Here is a 14,149-nt window from a genome sequence, read left to right as displayed (position 1 = left end):
TCTATGAACTGAACTACAGGTGTAAAAGCAGCTGTAAATCTTAGAGACCTAAACCAAGACAAAATGAGTTGTGAAATCTGTGTGTTCATGTGCTCTGAAGTCACAATGTGGAAAAAACATGGACACAAAAATGTGGTGTATTTAAGTGTTTAGGGTGTTTGAACAACACAGTAAAGAAAAAGGACCAGGTGTGACAGACATAATACTTTAAAACATACATGTCAAAGGTTCAGTGTGTAGAGCTTAGTGACATCTAGCTCATCCTCCCCTTCAAAACATGAAAGAGAACCTCTGGTAGCCTCAAGTTCTCATAAAAACTCAGAATGTGTTAAGTTTGTCCAGTCTGGACTACTTTAAAAAACATGGAACCTTCACAGAGAGGACCTGCTCCCAATGTAAATATAAAGGGCCGTTCAAGGGTGAAGAAAATTCAATTTCTGCCAACAAATCCCTTTCACCTAAATCTTACTGATTGGACCTTTAATCATAAAACATTTGTGTTGGCTACAATGTCTGGTGTTAGGTGCTTATGAAGGATGTACGTGCAATTTGCTAGTGACAAATGTGACAAAAACATTTGACAAGTTCACATTAAAAGCGACTAATTAGAGCTGATTGAATAATTATGTTAATTGTATTTGCAAGTGATGACGACAACAACTCTGCAACTCGTGTACCAAACTTTTTGCTGACTTTACAAGTTGTTGTTCTTAAGGGTGATGTTCACGTGAATTTTCCCAAACGGAAAATTATTTTTACGATTATTCTGACACCATGTGAATACACCATTAGGAAGAACACTGAAGTCATGTTTGCATTAGCGATGAACCAGGTTAACAGTGTGTAATGTCACTTAATTGTGACCATAATGTAATTCTCACTATAGAAAATGCCTCACAATGCAAATGTCAACAGTTTTCTCTGTCATAGAGAAAACTTGGATAAACAAATGACCACGGCTGTAGAGACAGATGGGGGAATTTTGTTTATCGTAAATGAAATGTGTGAGTGTGACCTGTGCACAGAGGCATAGCCTTATACCACACAGAGACCTAAAGACCTAACAATACAGGATATATCACTTAAGTGGGAAACTTCCTTCAAAGAACTCACCACCGATGAGCATGACACAGATGGAGAAGATCTTCTCAGAGTTGGTGTTTGGGGAGACGTTCCCGAAGCCCACACTGGTCAGACTACTGAAGGTGAAGTACAGAGCCGTGACATATTTGTCTCTAATGGACGGACCCGACACCAGGATGGAGTCATTGTACGGTTTCCCCAGCTGCTCGGCCAGATTGTCCAACCAGCCGATCCCAACTGAGGTTGACCGCTCCACATTTCCTATGGCGTACCTAGGGTAAGAAGACAAGATTCAAGCGTGTGTGATATGCAGTAGGTTGTGTGTGTCAGTCACACACTCGACAGGATACGGTAATGTACCAGATGCAGGCCAGCCAGTGGGCGATGAGGGCAAAGGTGCACATGAGGAGGAAGAGGACAGCTGCACCGTACTCAGAGTACCGATCCAACTTCCTTGCTACACGAACCAATCGAAGTAACCGAGCTGTCTTCAGTAAACCAATCAGGGTGGTGGTCTGTTAGGATGGAGAAGGAGACAGAGCAGATTTTATTCGTATTTTAACATGGACTCTGGCCTCCAGATGTTATTTTCTCTCTGAACCTCTTTCCTTACTCAATGTTTCCATGACACTCATTCCTCCCTACTATCCCGGTTTTTACCCGACCCCTCATTTTCTTCTTTCCCTCCCATCACCCTACCTCGCCCTCTCCACCTCCCCTGACCGCCTCCTCTCCTGAGCGGTAGATGAGGAGGTCGAAGGGAATGGCTGCCACCATGTCGATAAGGAACCAGCCCTTGAAGTAGTAGACAGCAATCCGAGAGGACTGGCTCACCACCTAACGAGACACAACACAGTCAGCCCAACCAACCATCAGGTTTAAAATCCTACAATCACGCCAAATAACAAAAGGTTTAGTCTGAAGTTTGTGGTTTTTTGATATTATGGTATGATTATGGTCATATTTCATTAGCCCTAATGTGAAATGTAAAGTGTTTAGAGTCTAATATTTGTCCAAATCAGAATAACCATTCTAAAGTAGACAAACCACTCTGAAAGTAAAAGGGGTTTCATAAAGTTGTTTAGGTCCTTTGGTTCAACAATGTTTTTTCTAAGAATGAATGAAAAGGTGACATTATCGAGTGCATGCTACAGGGATTTCTACAAAAACAGTTATGTATAGTAGGGCTAAAATATAATACAATACAGTATGATACAACACATTATTAAAGCCAAATTAAAGATATTTACATTCTTTGTTACAGATTACAGACAAGTTCTACAGCTTACTTAGATTAACCAAATGCTCATCATTATATTATATAAATAAGATTACAACATATAAAAATGGCATTGCCTGATTGAGGTATATACAGTGCCTTGGATAAGTATTCACCCCCCTTGGACTTTTCTACATTTTGTCATGGTATAACCACAGATTAAAATTTATTTCATTGTGATTTTATGTAATGGACCAACACAAAATAGTCCATCATTTGGAAGCGTGGGGAAATATTACATGGATTTCAAAATTATTTACAAATAAAAATCTTAAAAGTGTTGAGTGCATATGTATCTCACCCTTTACTGTGAAACCCCACAAAGATCTGGTGCGACCAATTGCCTTCACAAGTCACGTTGCAAGTCACATAATAAGTAAATAGGGTCCAACTGTCTGCAATTCAATCTCAGTATAAATACACTGTTCTGTGACGGCACCAGAGTGTTGTTAGAGATCATTACTGAACAAACAGCATCATGAAGACCAAGGAGCTCACCAAACAGGTCAGGGATAAAGTTGTGGAGAAGTATGAAGCAGGGTTAGGTTATAAAAAAATATCCCAAGCTTTGAACATCTCACTGAGCACCATAAAATCCATCATCAGAAAATGGAAAGAATATGGCAAAACCGCATACCTACCAAGACAAGACCGTCCACCCAAACTGACAAACCGGACAAGGAGAAAATTAACTTTTGGCCTCAATGCAAAACGCTATGTGTGGCAGAAACCCAACACTGCCCATCACCCTGAGTACACCATCCCAACAGTGAAACATGGTGGTGGTAGCATCATGCTGTGGGGATGCTTCTCTTCAGCAGGTACAGGGAAACTGGTCAGAACTGAGGGAAAGATGGATGGAGCCAAATACAGGGCAATCCTTGAAGAAAATCTGATGCAGTCTGCAAAAGACCTGAGATTGGGACGGAGGTTCATCTTCCAGCAGGACAATGACCCTAAACATACAGCCAGAGCTACAATGGAATGGTTTAGATCAAAGCATGTTAATGTCTTAAAATGGCCCAGTCAAAGCCCAGACCTAAATCCAATTGAGAATCTATGGCAAGACTTGAAAATTGCTGTACACAGACGGTCTCCATCCAATCTGACTGAGCTTCAGCTTCTTTGCCAAGAAGAATGGACAAACCTTTCCATCCCTAGATGTGCAAAGCTGGTAGAGACATACCCCAAAAGACTTGCAGCTGTAATTGCAGCCAAAGGGGGTTCTACCAAGTACTGACTCAGGGGGGGTGAATACTTATGCATCCCACAGATGACAACTTTTTTGTTCTCATTATTGTTTGTGTCACAATAAAAGGTATTTTGCACCTTCAAAGTACTATGCATGTTGTGTTGATCAAATGGGAAAAAGTCTATTTGAATTCCAGTTTGTAACAGTACAAAATGGGAAAAAGTCCAAGGGGGGTGAATACTTATGCAAGGCACTGTACAGTGTGTGCACAGAGTAGGGATATATACTCCGACGCTTTTCACTGATCTTTGAACCACAGCAGTGAAAAACAAAAAATATATCACTGTGAGCTACAGTTAAAATCTGACATTTTCTTATTGATTTCTCTGCATCCACAGCTAATGGCTCTCTGCTGCACTCTCTGTGTAAATGAGTCAGTTGCTCAGTGGACTGGTAAATTAGTTTTGTCTTGTCAGTTAGCAGAGCTGTTAATTAGACAGCTAATCAGTCAGTCAGACACCCAGGTCAGTTCACCTCGTCATTGGAGTTAACATATGTGGTCCTGAAGTTGATGATGATGTCCACGATGAACATGATGTCCACAACAAGATCCACCACGTTGAGGGGGGAACAGGAGTAACCGCAGGTCTGCATGGCTGCTTCCTCCTGGTCACTGGAAAAAAAGACAACAATGAATTCATTTATGAGGAGAAAATTAAACATAAAGCACAAGAGTGAAAGTGCAAATTATATTGATTGCATCATGATTCTTCCCATCCTGTGAGCCTTTGTGCAGAAGTGAGAGATTTTTAATTTAGCTTTATGGCTCTTTTGTTGGAATTGTTGTTGTGATCATGGACTATGGATTTTCGATTATGACCTGCCCCACCTAAAATTGGTTTCACCTGTTTTTGTTGTGAGCCCTGTTTTAGTCGGCGTCTTGGCCTCAGTTCGTCTCGTCAGTATTCTGAGAGCGTACCAGCATTTCCCCTGGTTTTTTGAGTGTATAACCAAGCTAAGTTTTTTGACCTTGGCTTCTGCCTCTATGTATTGGACTCCTCTGCCTGCTCTCACTATATTCTAGTGTACCACTCCTATAAGTGATGTCCTAGTGTGAAGTCAACATTTAGGTCCCCACCTGTTATCTGGATGTGAATCTAAAGATGTCCATGTGGTGTATATGGCCCAAATAGTACAAAACAACCTTTGGTTGACATGTGGTATTACTATTGCTTTTTTGTGGCCCATATCTAGCAAACTGGTGCGAACCACCAAAGGGTCATCATTAAAGGCAGTATGCGGGCTGCATGACAGTATGGCAGTGGGGTCCAAATCTGGCCCAAAACAATGCTGCTATCTAGGAAAGACCTTTTCAAATCATGTGGTCCAATATGGAATAGAATATCAAGTCAGAGTAATCTCCGATATAAAAGTCTAACATGTTGACATGAGAACTGTTCTTTGAGCCTTGTGAGGTCAGAAATCGAATTTATCCTGTGGGTTTCTCCCCACATATCAAGCACACGGGTTAGCCAGCATCGTTGGCAGTGAGAGCAAAATAATCCGTCCATGCAGAATTAAACTCTCTTTCCTCAAGAGACTTTTCTTATTTTTGGATATATCCCTGGTTGGCTTATGGAGGAAAGGGGTCCGAAACTCAATTAGCCACCTGAAGGGAATGGTGCAGGGACGTAGATGTATATAGGATGAGAGGCATATTTTAGTTGACGAAATATATTTATATTTTTTCAGTGTCACAGCATCACTTCAAGTGCTCAAGTGTTCCCTTTGAAAGATTATTAAAATAAAACCATTTATTTCCATGTTATTTTTTGTCAAAGCCACATGGAGCTACTGCAGAGGGGCTCCCGAGCTGCGGGTTGCCAACCCCCACCATAGATCAATCTGCAGATCAGACATGCTTTGTCAGCAGAAGTTCACATGCTAATTGTTTAAGAGTTTGTTTGTCGGTTCCATTCTAGCAGCAGTTCAGAGGACAGCAGGGGGAACCTTACATCGCCATAATAAACTAATGTCAGTCAGAACAGAGTCAGTGTTGTGTAAATTTCCCACCAACCTCAGTAGAAATGTAGCAGAGTAAGGGGTGAAAATTGCTGTGTAAATCACTAAGAGCAGAATCACCCAGTCCCACACAGCTTTGAATGGACTGTAGTGAAGGATGGTCCACTTGTGGATCCTGGGAGTCTGCAGTTTATACTCTGGCAACACATCAGCCCCCAGGGACAGGACCTAGAGAAGAGAGAGAAGGAGTCTGTTCACTCTGGGGTTAACATACAGTGTGTTTGTAATGTATCGTCCCATCTAGAGTTGGCAGAGCTCCTTAATAAAGATTCTCCAAGTGTGTGGAAGACTACAGGTGGGTTGGAACGTCCTCTAAAAGATATTTCCCTAATCTGGTGTTTGAATGATGGTGATGTGAGGAATAACACAGATGCAGATGCAGATCCGTATGTTCAACATTTTCATTTATTCCTAAGAGAATAATTCATGTATCGTAATGAAAAAAATCAAAGATGTTTAAGGGACTGATATTTCTGAGTGCTTGGTGCAGACCCAAATAAAATCCAGATCTAGTGACTTTAAATGTGGTTTTATTTAAATCTTATAAAGATGGCGGCACACATAGAAGTGCTCCCTAAAACATTACACAAGGAGGACCTCTCTCCCCTAATGATCAGAGGAGAGGACCTGCACAGGGTTTCCTGTTTTAAGTTCTTAGGGACCCACATCACTGAGGACATCATATGGTCAGCCAATTCCACTGCTGTGATAAAAAAAGGCTTAACAGCGGCTCTACTTTTACCGATCACTTAAGAAAAAAAACCTGTCTGCAGAGCTGCTCAAGGCCTTTCATCTCTGTTCTATCGAGAGTGTTTTAACATATTCATAACACAGCATGGTATGCAAACTGCACAGAAGCCGACTGACAAAACAGAATATAGTCGGATTCCGCCTTCCCACACTTGATGACATCCTCAGAACACGCTGCCTCTGCAGAGCCAGCAACATCCTGAAAGATAAAACTCTCATCAGCTCTTTTCGATGCTGCCAACTGGACGGCGCTACAGGGCCTTTAAATCCCACACCTCCAGGCTGAAAAACAACTTTTGCCCATGAGCCATCATTGAACTGAACTGTAATAAATTCCTCCACCATACTGCCACCACCTCTGCATCATCATAATATCTCAGGACAAACTCATAGACTATTTATTATGAAGTGCAATCCACTGGTCATACTTTATTTGTTACAGTGCCCATGTTTATGATGTGTTTTTCTTTCGTCTATTATTTATTCATCAATGATGAATGTGAAGATGTGTGTGTAGGAATGTAAAGATGTATGTATCGTTTTTTAGGTGCCGCACAACAATTTGTTGTACAAACTTGTGCAATGACGATAAAGCTTTCTAATTGTAATCGAATCAATAAGGGGACTTTTGAGCCTTAGTGGAGGTATGCACTCTACTAAGTGCCATTGTAGTTTATTCGTGTCACCATAAATGTACTGTGGAGTGGCACACTGATGATCTGTAGGCAACTGACAGGAACTAACACTTCCTGTTGAATCACCAAATACAGAATTAAAAACTCTTCTTTGGCAGCTGACCATAGACTATGATTGCAGCAGGACTGCTTGATACATAGTATTTCTCCTCAGATACTTGACCATTACTGACAATAATCCATCAATTCATTGACCTTCAGTTATGCTTCAAAATGTTTACCCTTATCAATGCTGCTAAAACCTTTATCTTGATGATGTTCTCCTTTACACTTGACATCTATTGCACTTCTGTCCGTCCTGGGAGAGGGATCCCTCACATGTGGCTCTCTCTGAGGTTTCTACGTTCTTTTTACCCTGTTAAAAGGGTTTTTAGTAGTTTTTCCTTACTCTTGCTGAGGGTTAAGGGCAGAGGATGTCACACCCTGTTAAAGCCCTATGAGACAAATTGTGATTTGTGAATATGGGCTATACAAATAAGATTGATTGATTCTTTTAAGGCCAAGTCGTAAGGCAGCCCAAAACTAATCTACACAGGAGGCTTTTAAAATGTGTTTTGTCTCAGACACGGACCTGATAGAACAGATACACTAGGTGCTTTTACACATGCAATGAACCCCGGAGATCCTCTGGACATTATCTTGAGGGGCTGTACATGCACCTCCAGATAACCTTTGGACTTTCTGCAAACTTTCTCGAAGTTGATGTGAGAACACAGCAGGAGATCCTCCGCAGGATTCACCAAAGCGAGTGGGGTGTTGATGACATTTCTAACATGTCACAGACACAAAATTGAAAGAAAACAAATATTTCTGGATGAAAAAGCAGTGCCGCACATGTAGAAGATACCAACAAAGAAGTCAGGAGAGCTTTTGGTGATAGGGGTTATGGTCTTCCGCAGCAGTATTAATACGTTGTGTTTCCTGTGGTGATGTTGTGTACACACAGTTTCACACAGTTGACACAGCCAACAGAGGCAATTTGGGGCTCAGCATCTTGCCCAAGGACACACACACCCACACACACATGCATGTAGACCCTGGGGAAAGAGCGGTGTAATTAATCAGCAGCAGATTTAAAATCCTTTGGGATCCACTCCTACACACCAGCAGCAACAAGGCCAAGCAGTCAAGGACAGTCAGGGGTCTGACTGGACACCTTGATGGATGGAGAACTGGGATGTAGAGATGATGAAAGAGATTTCTCCCAAAACATCTTCAAAATTAATTTTAAAAGGCCTATTTTATATTTACAGAGTTCTTAAAGGGCCCATATTTTAAACCTTTCTGGGATGTAATTTGAGGTATTGGTACCCCTAAGATGATCGAAAAAACTGCTGCTGTGTGTATTTCCATGTCCTCTCTTCTGCCTCTCTCTGGTGCTCCAGACAGTACAGGCTGTTTTCGCCTGCCTCATTAATTATTTATGAGCCCCTCCTCTTATTGGCTGACTGCACTTTGAGTGACGTGCGACCAGGCCTATCACTGGTCTCATTCTGGCGCATTGACGATCTCTCTAGTAAACACAGCTGAAAGTCACAAGGGGCGGCTGTGGCGGAGGGTAGAGTGGTCGTCCTCCAACCTAAAGGTCGGCAGGTCGATCCCCAGTCTTCCTCATCTGCATGCCGAAGTGTCCTTGGGCAAGATGCTGAACCCTGAATTGCCCCTCATAGAACAGAAAGTGCTGCTAACAGATGCACTGTATGAATGTGTGTGTGAATGGGTGAATGTAAAACTGTACTGTAAAGAGCTTTGAGTGGTCATCAAGACTAGAAAAGTGCTATATAAATACAAAACCATTTACATATTCACAGTCGGTTACAACAGGATGTTTCTAAGTTACAGGGCCTCATGTTTGTTCAAGTTTTAGCAGGACAGTCGGCCAATGTAGTATCCCGACTACTTATCCCCAAGTAGTGTCCCGAGTTTCAGTCCCAAATTACAGTCCAGAGTTTCAGTTTCAGTATGGAGTAACGTCTGGAGGCTGGACTGCTACCGGCTGGGTGGGTCTGAGAGAAGAGTGCGATTTCAAGATGACATCATACGGATGAGGAAGTACGAAACGCGACGTTTCAATAACATATTTCTTCGAATGGACTGAGTGAAAAAGTCTGCAGAGTGACTGTTTTCATACTTTGAGGGTACCTACTGACCCCCTTCAAGTAACTAGTAAAAGCCCAGAAAATGTATTTTACACAATATGGGCCCTTTAATGTTACAGATCAGGGATCCTTCCTGCAGTGATAGTATTAAAGTACAATATTATACAGCTCTTGTTTCATTTGAATACTTTAATACTACCCACAGTTTACTGTACACGGACAGTGTATCCAGATTACTGGAATGTCACTACAGAGTAAATAACTTATTGAATAATAATTAATATAACAATGATAATAACTGAGTGCCCCTGTTTCCTGACCTCTCGTTCTTCCCACCATGTTGCAGATATCAGTTAAAAAAATGGTCTGATGTGAATAAAAGCCAAGGTGTAACTGTAGCTTTCCTTTAAACAGTGTCCGGATTATTAATTGGCAGTGTGTCTTCTTACTTCAACTCAATTCAGGATTCAGGAAATTCTGGGCAACATCTATGAGTAGGCTTCAACGCAGACGCATGAATTGGGCTTTACTCCAACTGTCGGTTGCTTCTCTCTTCAGCTATGGCAAACTGGTTCATTGCTGATTAATGGGTAACACATTGATTCTGGTGGACTGATACAAATGTTGAACTCCAATATACAGACACCTGAGAGACTTTAAGCTCCCCCTCAAGGTGCACAGGAACTTCTATACCTGCACCATCGAGTGCATCTTGAGTGGGAGCATCACCACCTGGATGGGCAGCTGCACTAAGCAGGACTTTTTGGCCCTGAAAAGGGTAGTCCGTTCAGCGGAGTGGTCTACCAGAATAACCCTCTCCTGCAAGACATTTATAACAGACGATGCAGGTCAAGGGCTGAGGAGATCCTCAGACAGCCCAACCACCCTGGAGAGTCGCTCTTCTCCCTGCTGCTGTCAGGCCAGAGGTTCCGCTGCCTGAGAAGCAACACAGAGAGGATGAGGAGTTTCTTCCCTCAGGCCATCTATTTGTTCAACTCTGAGCGTAAAACCGGACTCTGTATACTTGCATACAGTTCCTCATTTTACATGTATATATTATAGTATTTTTATATTTTACCTGTAATACTATTGTGTGCTATTTTTATATTGTGTCTTTTTTTTTTACTATTTTAAAAACTGGATGCAGGCACAGTAACATATTTCACTGTGCATTGTACAATGTATAATTGCGTACGTGATAAATAAAGCTTATCTTATCTTACAGAGAGATTTACCTGATGCTGATATGCTGAGTCAGCAGTGCACGAATGACAGGAATTGGCTCCGCCCCTCACCCTTGCAACCCTCAAAGGATAAGTGTTTCAGATAATGGATGGATGGACTCGATAAACATCTCTAACTGCTTAACACACACACACAGTTCCACTCACCTCATGAGCTACTACAGAAGAGATGCTGACAGCTCTCTTCACTCTGGTGTTTCCATGTTCGCTCCCCACACCGGACGGGTCGTCCTGAGACACACTACTGTCCGGAACACTCACTGAAGACATGGCTGACGACAACACAACTGTAGTTCAACCTGTCTGTCCTCTCGCCTGTGTGTCTGGCTCTCTTCTTCTTCTCTCGCTCGGTCTCAGATGCTGGTGTATGAACTTTGGGTTTTCTACTTGGCTTATTTTCTTTCTTCTCTACCTATTTCATGGTCTTTTTTTCTCTGTCCGTCTCCATGACAGTTACCCTGTCAAAATGAGCATTTCCCACTTTTCCTTCTCCTCTTTTATTTCCTGTCTTTCCACTTCTCTCCAACTTCATCTCTAAGAGTGTGTTACTCTCTTGACTTACTTCTTGTCTAAAGCCATGTGGAGCTTCACGTATCCTTCACCTCATATCTACCAGGGTCAGCTGATTTTCAATTTCGATTCTTGGGCAACAAGTTAAATTCCTAGATAGATATATTCCAGAAAGATCTTTTGCCTCTGTAGGAGAAATTGGAACCTGTACAGTTCAGGTAGAAATGCTTGATCTCACTTCCTGAGGTGACGTTCGAGCTGAGAAAAACAGACGTCCTGTGGGTGGGGCCTAAATAAAATCGACAGAGATGTCATCAGTAAATCCACATTAGTCTTCAGCAGCTGGTTCATCACAGTAGAAGACCCAGGTAAAACTCGTCCAGTTGCAGAAGTAAAAGTTCTCCTCTGCATCTCCTCTATCTGTCCTGGAATCATGAGACAGTTTTACAGAAAAATCTCTCCTTGTTTGTCCCCTCTCCCATTATCTCCATCACTATGCCCAAGCTTCAGCACTGGTCCTCCTCAGCACCTCTGGTCCCACACACTGATCCATCCTACCTCTCTTATCCCATCACCCTTTCTCTCTCCTCCCCCTGTTTGACTCCCTCCTTTATTTTTTCTCTCCTCCCTCCTCCCCCCTCTGTTCCTCTCCATCATGTACAATGATGTATTTGCCCTCTGTAAGACAAAGGGCACGCAGGCTGTTCTGTGTTTAGGTTGTAAACACCAATTTAGGTCTCACTTCAAGTAGATTTTTTGTGATTACAGGCCATAGCTCACGATGATGTGCTGCTTTGTGGTTGACATAAATATCGGGTTTGCTGTAAAACAATGTAATTGACTGCATGAACTCAGCAGGCTTAATGATGTTGCTAAAAGAAAAGTTCAGGGCTTACCAAACTGTTCATCCTGAGGGGACCATGGATGTCTGTGCTAAGTTTTATGTCAATCCATCAAATAGTTGTCAAAAGAGCTACAAAGCTCAGAACTACAAATGTACACCATATTGTATAAAACGATCAGGCGTCAACAAATCATTTGTTTTAATTGTTTGGGAATATCTGAACAATATTGTGCCAATCCATCAAATAGTGTAGATGTTGAAATATTTCATTGGAATAGAGAAAACTTGCAGGTGGATCCACTAATACTGACCTAGAGCCACACTGCTAACAGAACTAAAAATGCATTTTAAATATGCATACTATTACATATATATTTATATTATATTAGGTTTTTGTTGTGTCTGTTTGCGTCCCTATATTCCCTCCGTATTACAGTCCAACTCTTCTGTTGAGGTGTAAACAGATATGATCTCTTTTCATTTCCAGCTGCTCCTTTTAAAGCTGCCACTGATGAGCTTGACCAGGAGGTTGCCACACATTTGCAGGTACTCAGACCCAAAGGTAGGAGTCACCAAGGGCAAAAACCCGTCAGTTGCATTCAACAGAATGCACAGCACTGCCATAGCCACTGTCATAATGTTTGAATCTTCATCCATCCATCATCTATACCATTTATTATTAGGAAAGCGGCAGGGTACATCGTGGACAGATCGGTAGTCTATCACACTAAAGAGACAAACAACCATTCACAGTCACAGTTTAATTTTTGTAAGATTAATGTTTTCAATTAATCTTTGAGTTACCCGTTCCTGAGGGTTGCTGCTGGAGTCATTCCCTAACCCCCCACACACACACACACACACACACACACACACACACACACACACACACACACACACACAGACACACACCACACACACACACACACACACACACACACACACACACACACACACACACACACACACACACACACACACACACACACACACACAGACACACACACACACACACCTCTTCCTCTCCCTTATCGGTTATTCTTTCTCTCCATCAATCAGTGCTCTTCTTCTCTCATATCGCTCTCATGCCCTGAGGTGTGGCTGAAGGACTGGACTGATGTCACCAAGACAGAGGAAACTGGGAATGCTTTTTATGTGAAAACAGCCCTTTTGTTTGTCTGAGCCCCCTGAAACATTGATTAAATTGAATTGCATCAAATGTTTACCGTTCACAGTAAAACACAAGGTTTGTATTCTCAGCATCAACCACTGGAGAGCTTTTTCCAAAGGTTATGTTTTGACATGTGAAAAATACCACCTCAAGACTTTAATAACTGACAGACAGCAACCTTTACAGTGGATGCAGAGATGTAAAAAACGTAATCCACCTTTAATTTAAACATCACCAGACTGATGAGATAAAAACTTCTCAAGACAGCTAAAACATTTTTATTTATGTCACATCCATCCTATGTTCTCTCAATTCATTTAATTAATTTATATTTTGGTAATTCTTTTTTAATATTACACAAGGGTGCTGGTTTCTGATATTACTAGCTTCTTTTGTTGAGTTGTATTGAGTTATATCAATTAGCTCTGGAGCAAGAAACAAATTAAAGTCTTCACATATGTGTGTGGTGAGAGACCACATATTCATCCATCCAGCTATGACTTTGTCGTCATATAGAGATATATGGAAAGAGGCAATGATGTTGTTGCCGCTGCTGTAACTGACAGAAGAAAAGTTTGGGCGCTGTGGCAACACATCTGCCTTCTGAATACGGCCGCGAGACAGAGAGACAGCCAGTATCACACAGACGGACTCCATTCTGTTTTCACATTCTTGTCTCCAACGTCATGCAAGTCTATGATTCCATAGTTCCACAATTTGACATAAAGACCACCTTATCAACAAACATATGGAAACGGCAAGTCCAAGTTAACGTTTTTAATTGGACTGGCCTCAAAAGACATTACGACAGAATATTAGGGCCACTTAAAGGGAACCAATATTGGAGATTTTGAGAATAAAGATGTAATATTATATTTAAAAAGTTGTGAAATCATGAAAAAAAGGCAAAAAATTATAAGAAAAAAGAATAAAGTCATAATATTTCAAATATGAAATAATGTATGCTGTATGACTTCAAGTATTATGAGAATAAAGTTGTAATTTAATGAGAAAATGACCAATATTACGAGTATATATATATATATATATATATACATAAATATATAAATATACTCTCTTTTTTTTTTAAAGAGGCAAGTCTGAGGCTCCTTATTTAGGGTAGACAGTTTCTTGCACAATCTTTTGTCCTGATACTTACATAATGAAATAGGATTTATTTTTGTATAAATATACAACTTT

At 41.3% G+C, this 14,149-nt stretch overlaps 1 protein-coding gene across 1 annotated transcript in view; it reads right to left on the bottom strand.

The window, feature by feature from the left end:
* Positions 1-14,149, bottom strand: part of LOC118117217 (potassium voltage-gated channel subfamily H member 6) — a 40,443-nt gene that overhangs the window by 6,607 nt on the left and 19,687 nt on the right. Inside the window, exons 8-12 of the mRNA XM_035169277.2 lie at positions 5,632-5,804; positions 4,089-4,227; positions 1,783-1,920; positions 1,444-1,598; positions 1,114-1,355 (exon numbers count right to left, since the gene is read on the bottom strand). Of these exons, the coding sequence (XP_035025168.2) occupies positions 1,114-1,355; positions 1,444-1,598; positions 1,783-1,920; positions 4,089-4,227; positions 5,632-5,804 (847 nt within the window). The remainder of the gene's footprint in view (positions 1-1,113; positions 1,356-1,443; positions 1,599-1,782; positions 1,921-4,088; positions 4,228-5,631; positions 5,805-14,149) is intronic.

This window comes from Hippoglossus stenolepis, chromosome 11, assembly GCF_022539355.2.
Source record: "Hippoglossus stenolepis isolate QCI-W04-F060 chromosome 11, HSTE1.2, whole genome shotgun sequence".
Taxonomy (NCBI): Eukaryota; Metazoa; Chordata; class Actinopteri; order Pleuronectiformes; family Pleuronectidae; genus Hippoglossus; species Hippoglossus stenolepis.
Note: the sequence above shows the minus strand (reverse complement) of the source record. Positions and strands in the feature narration are given on the sequence as shown.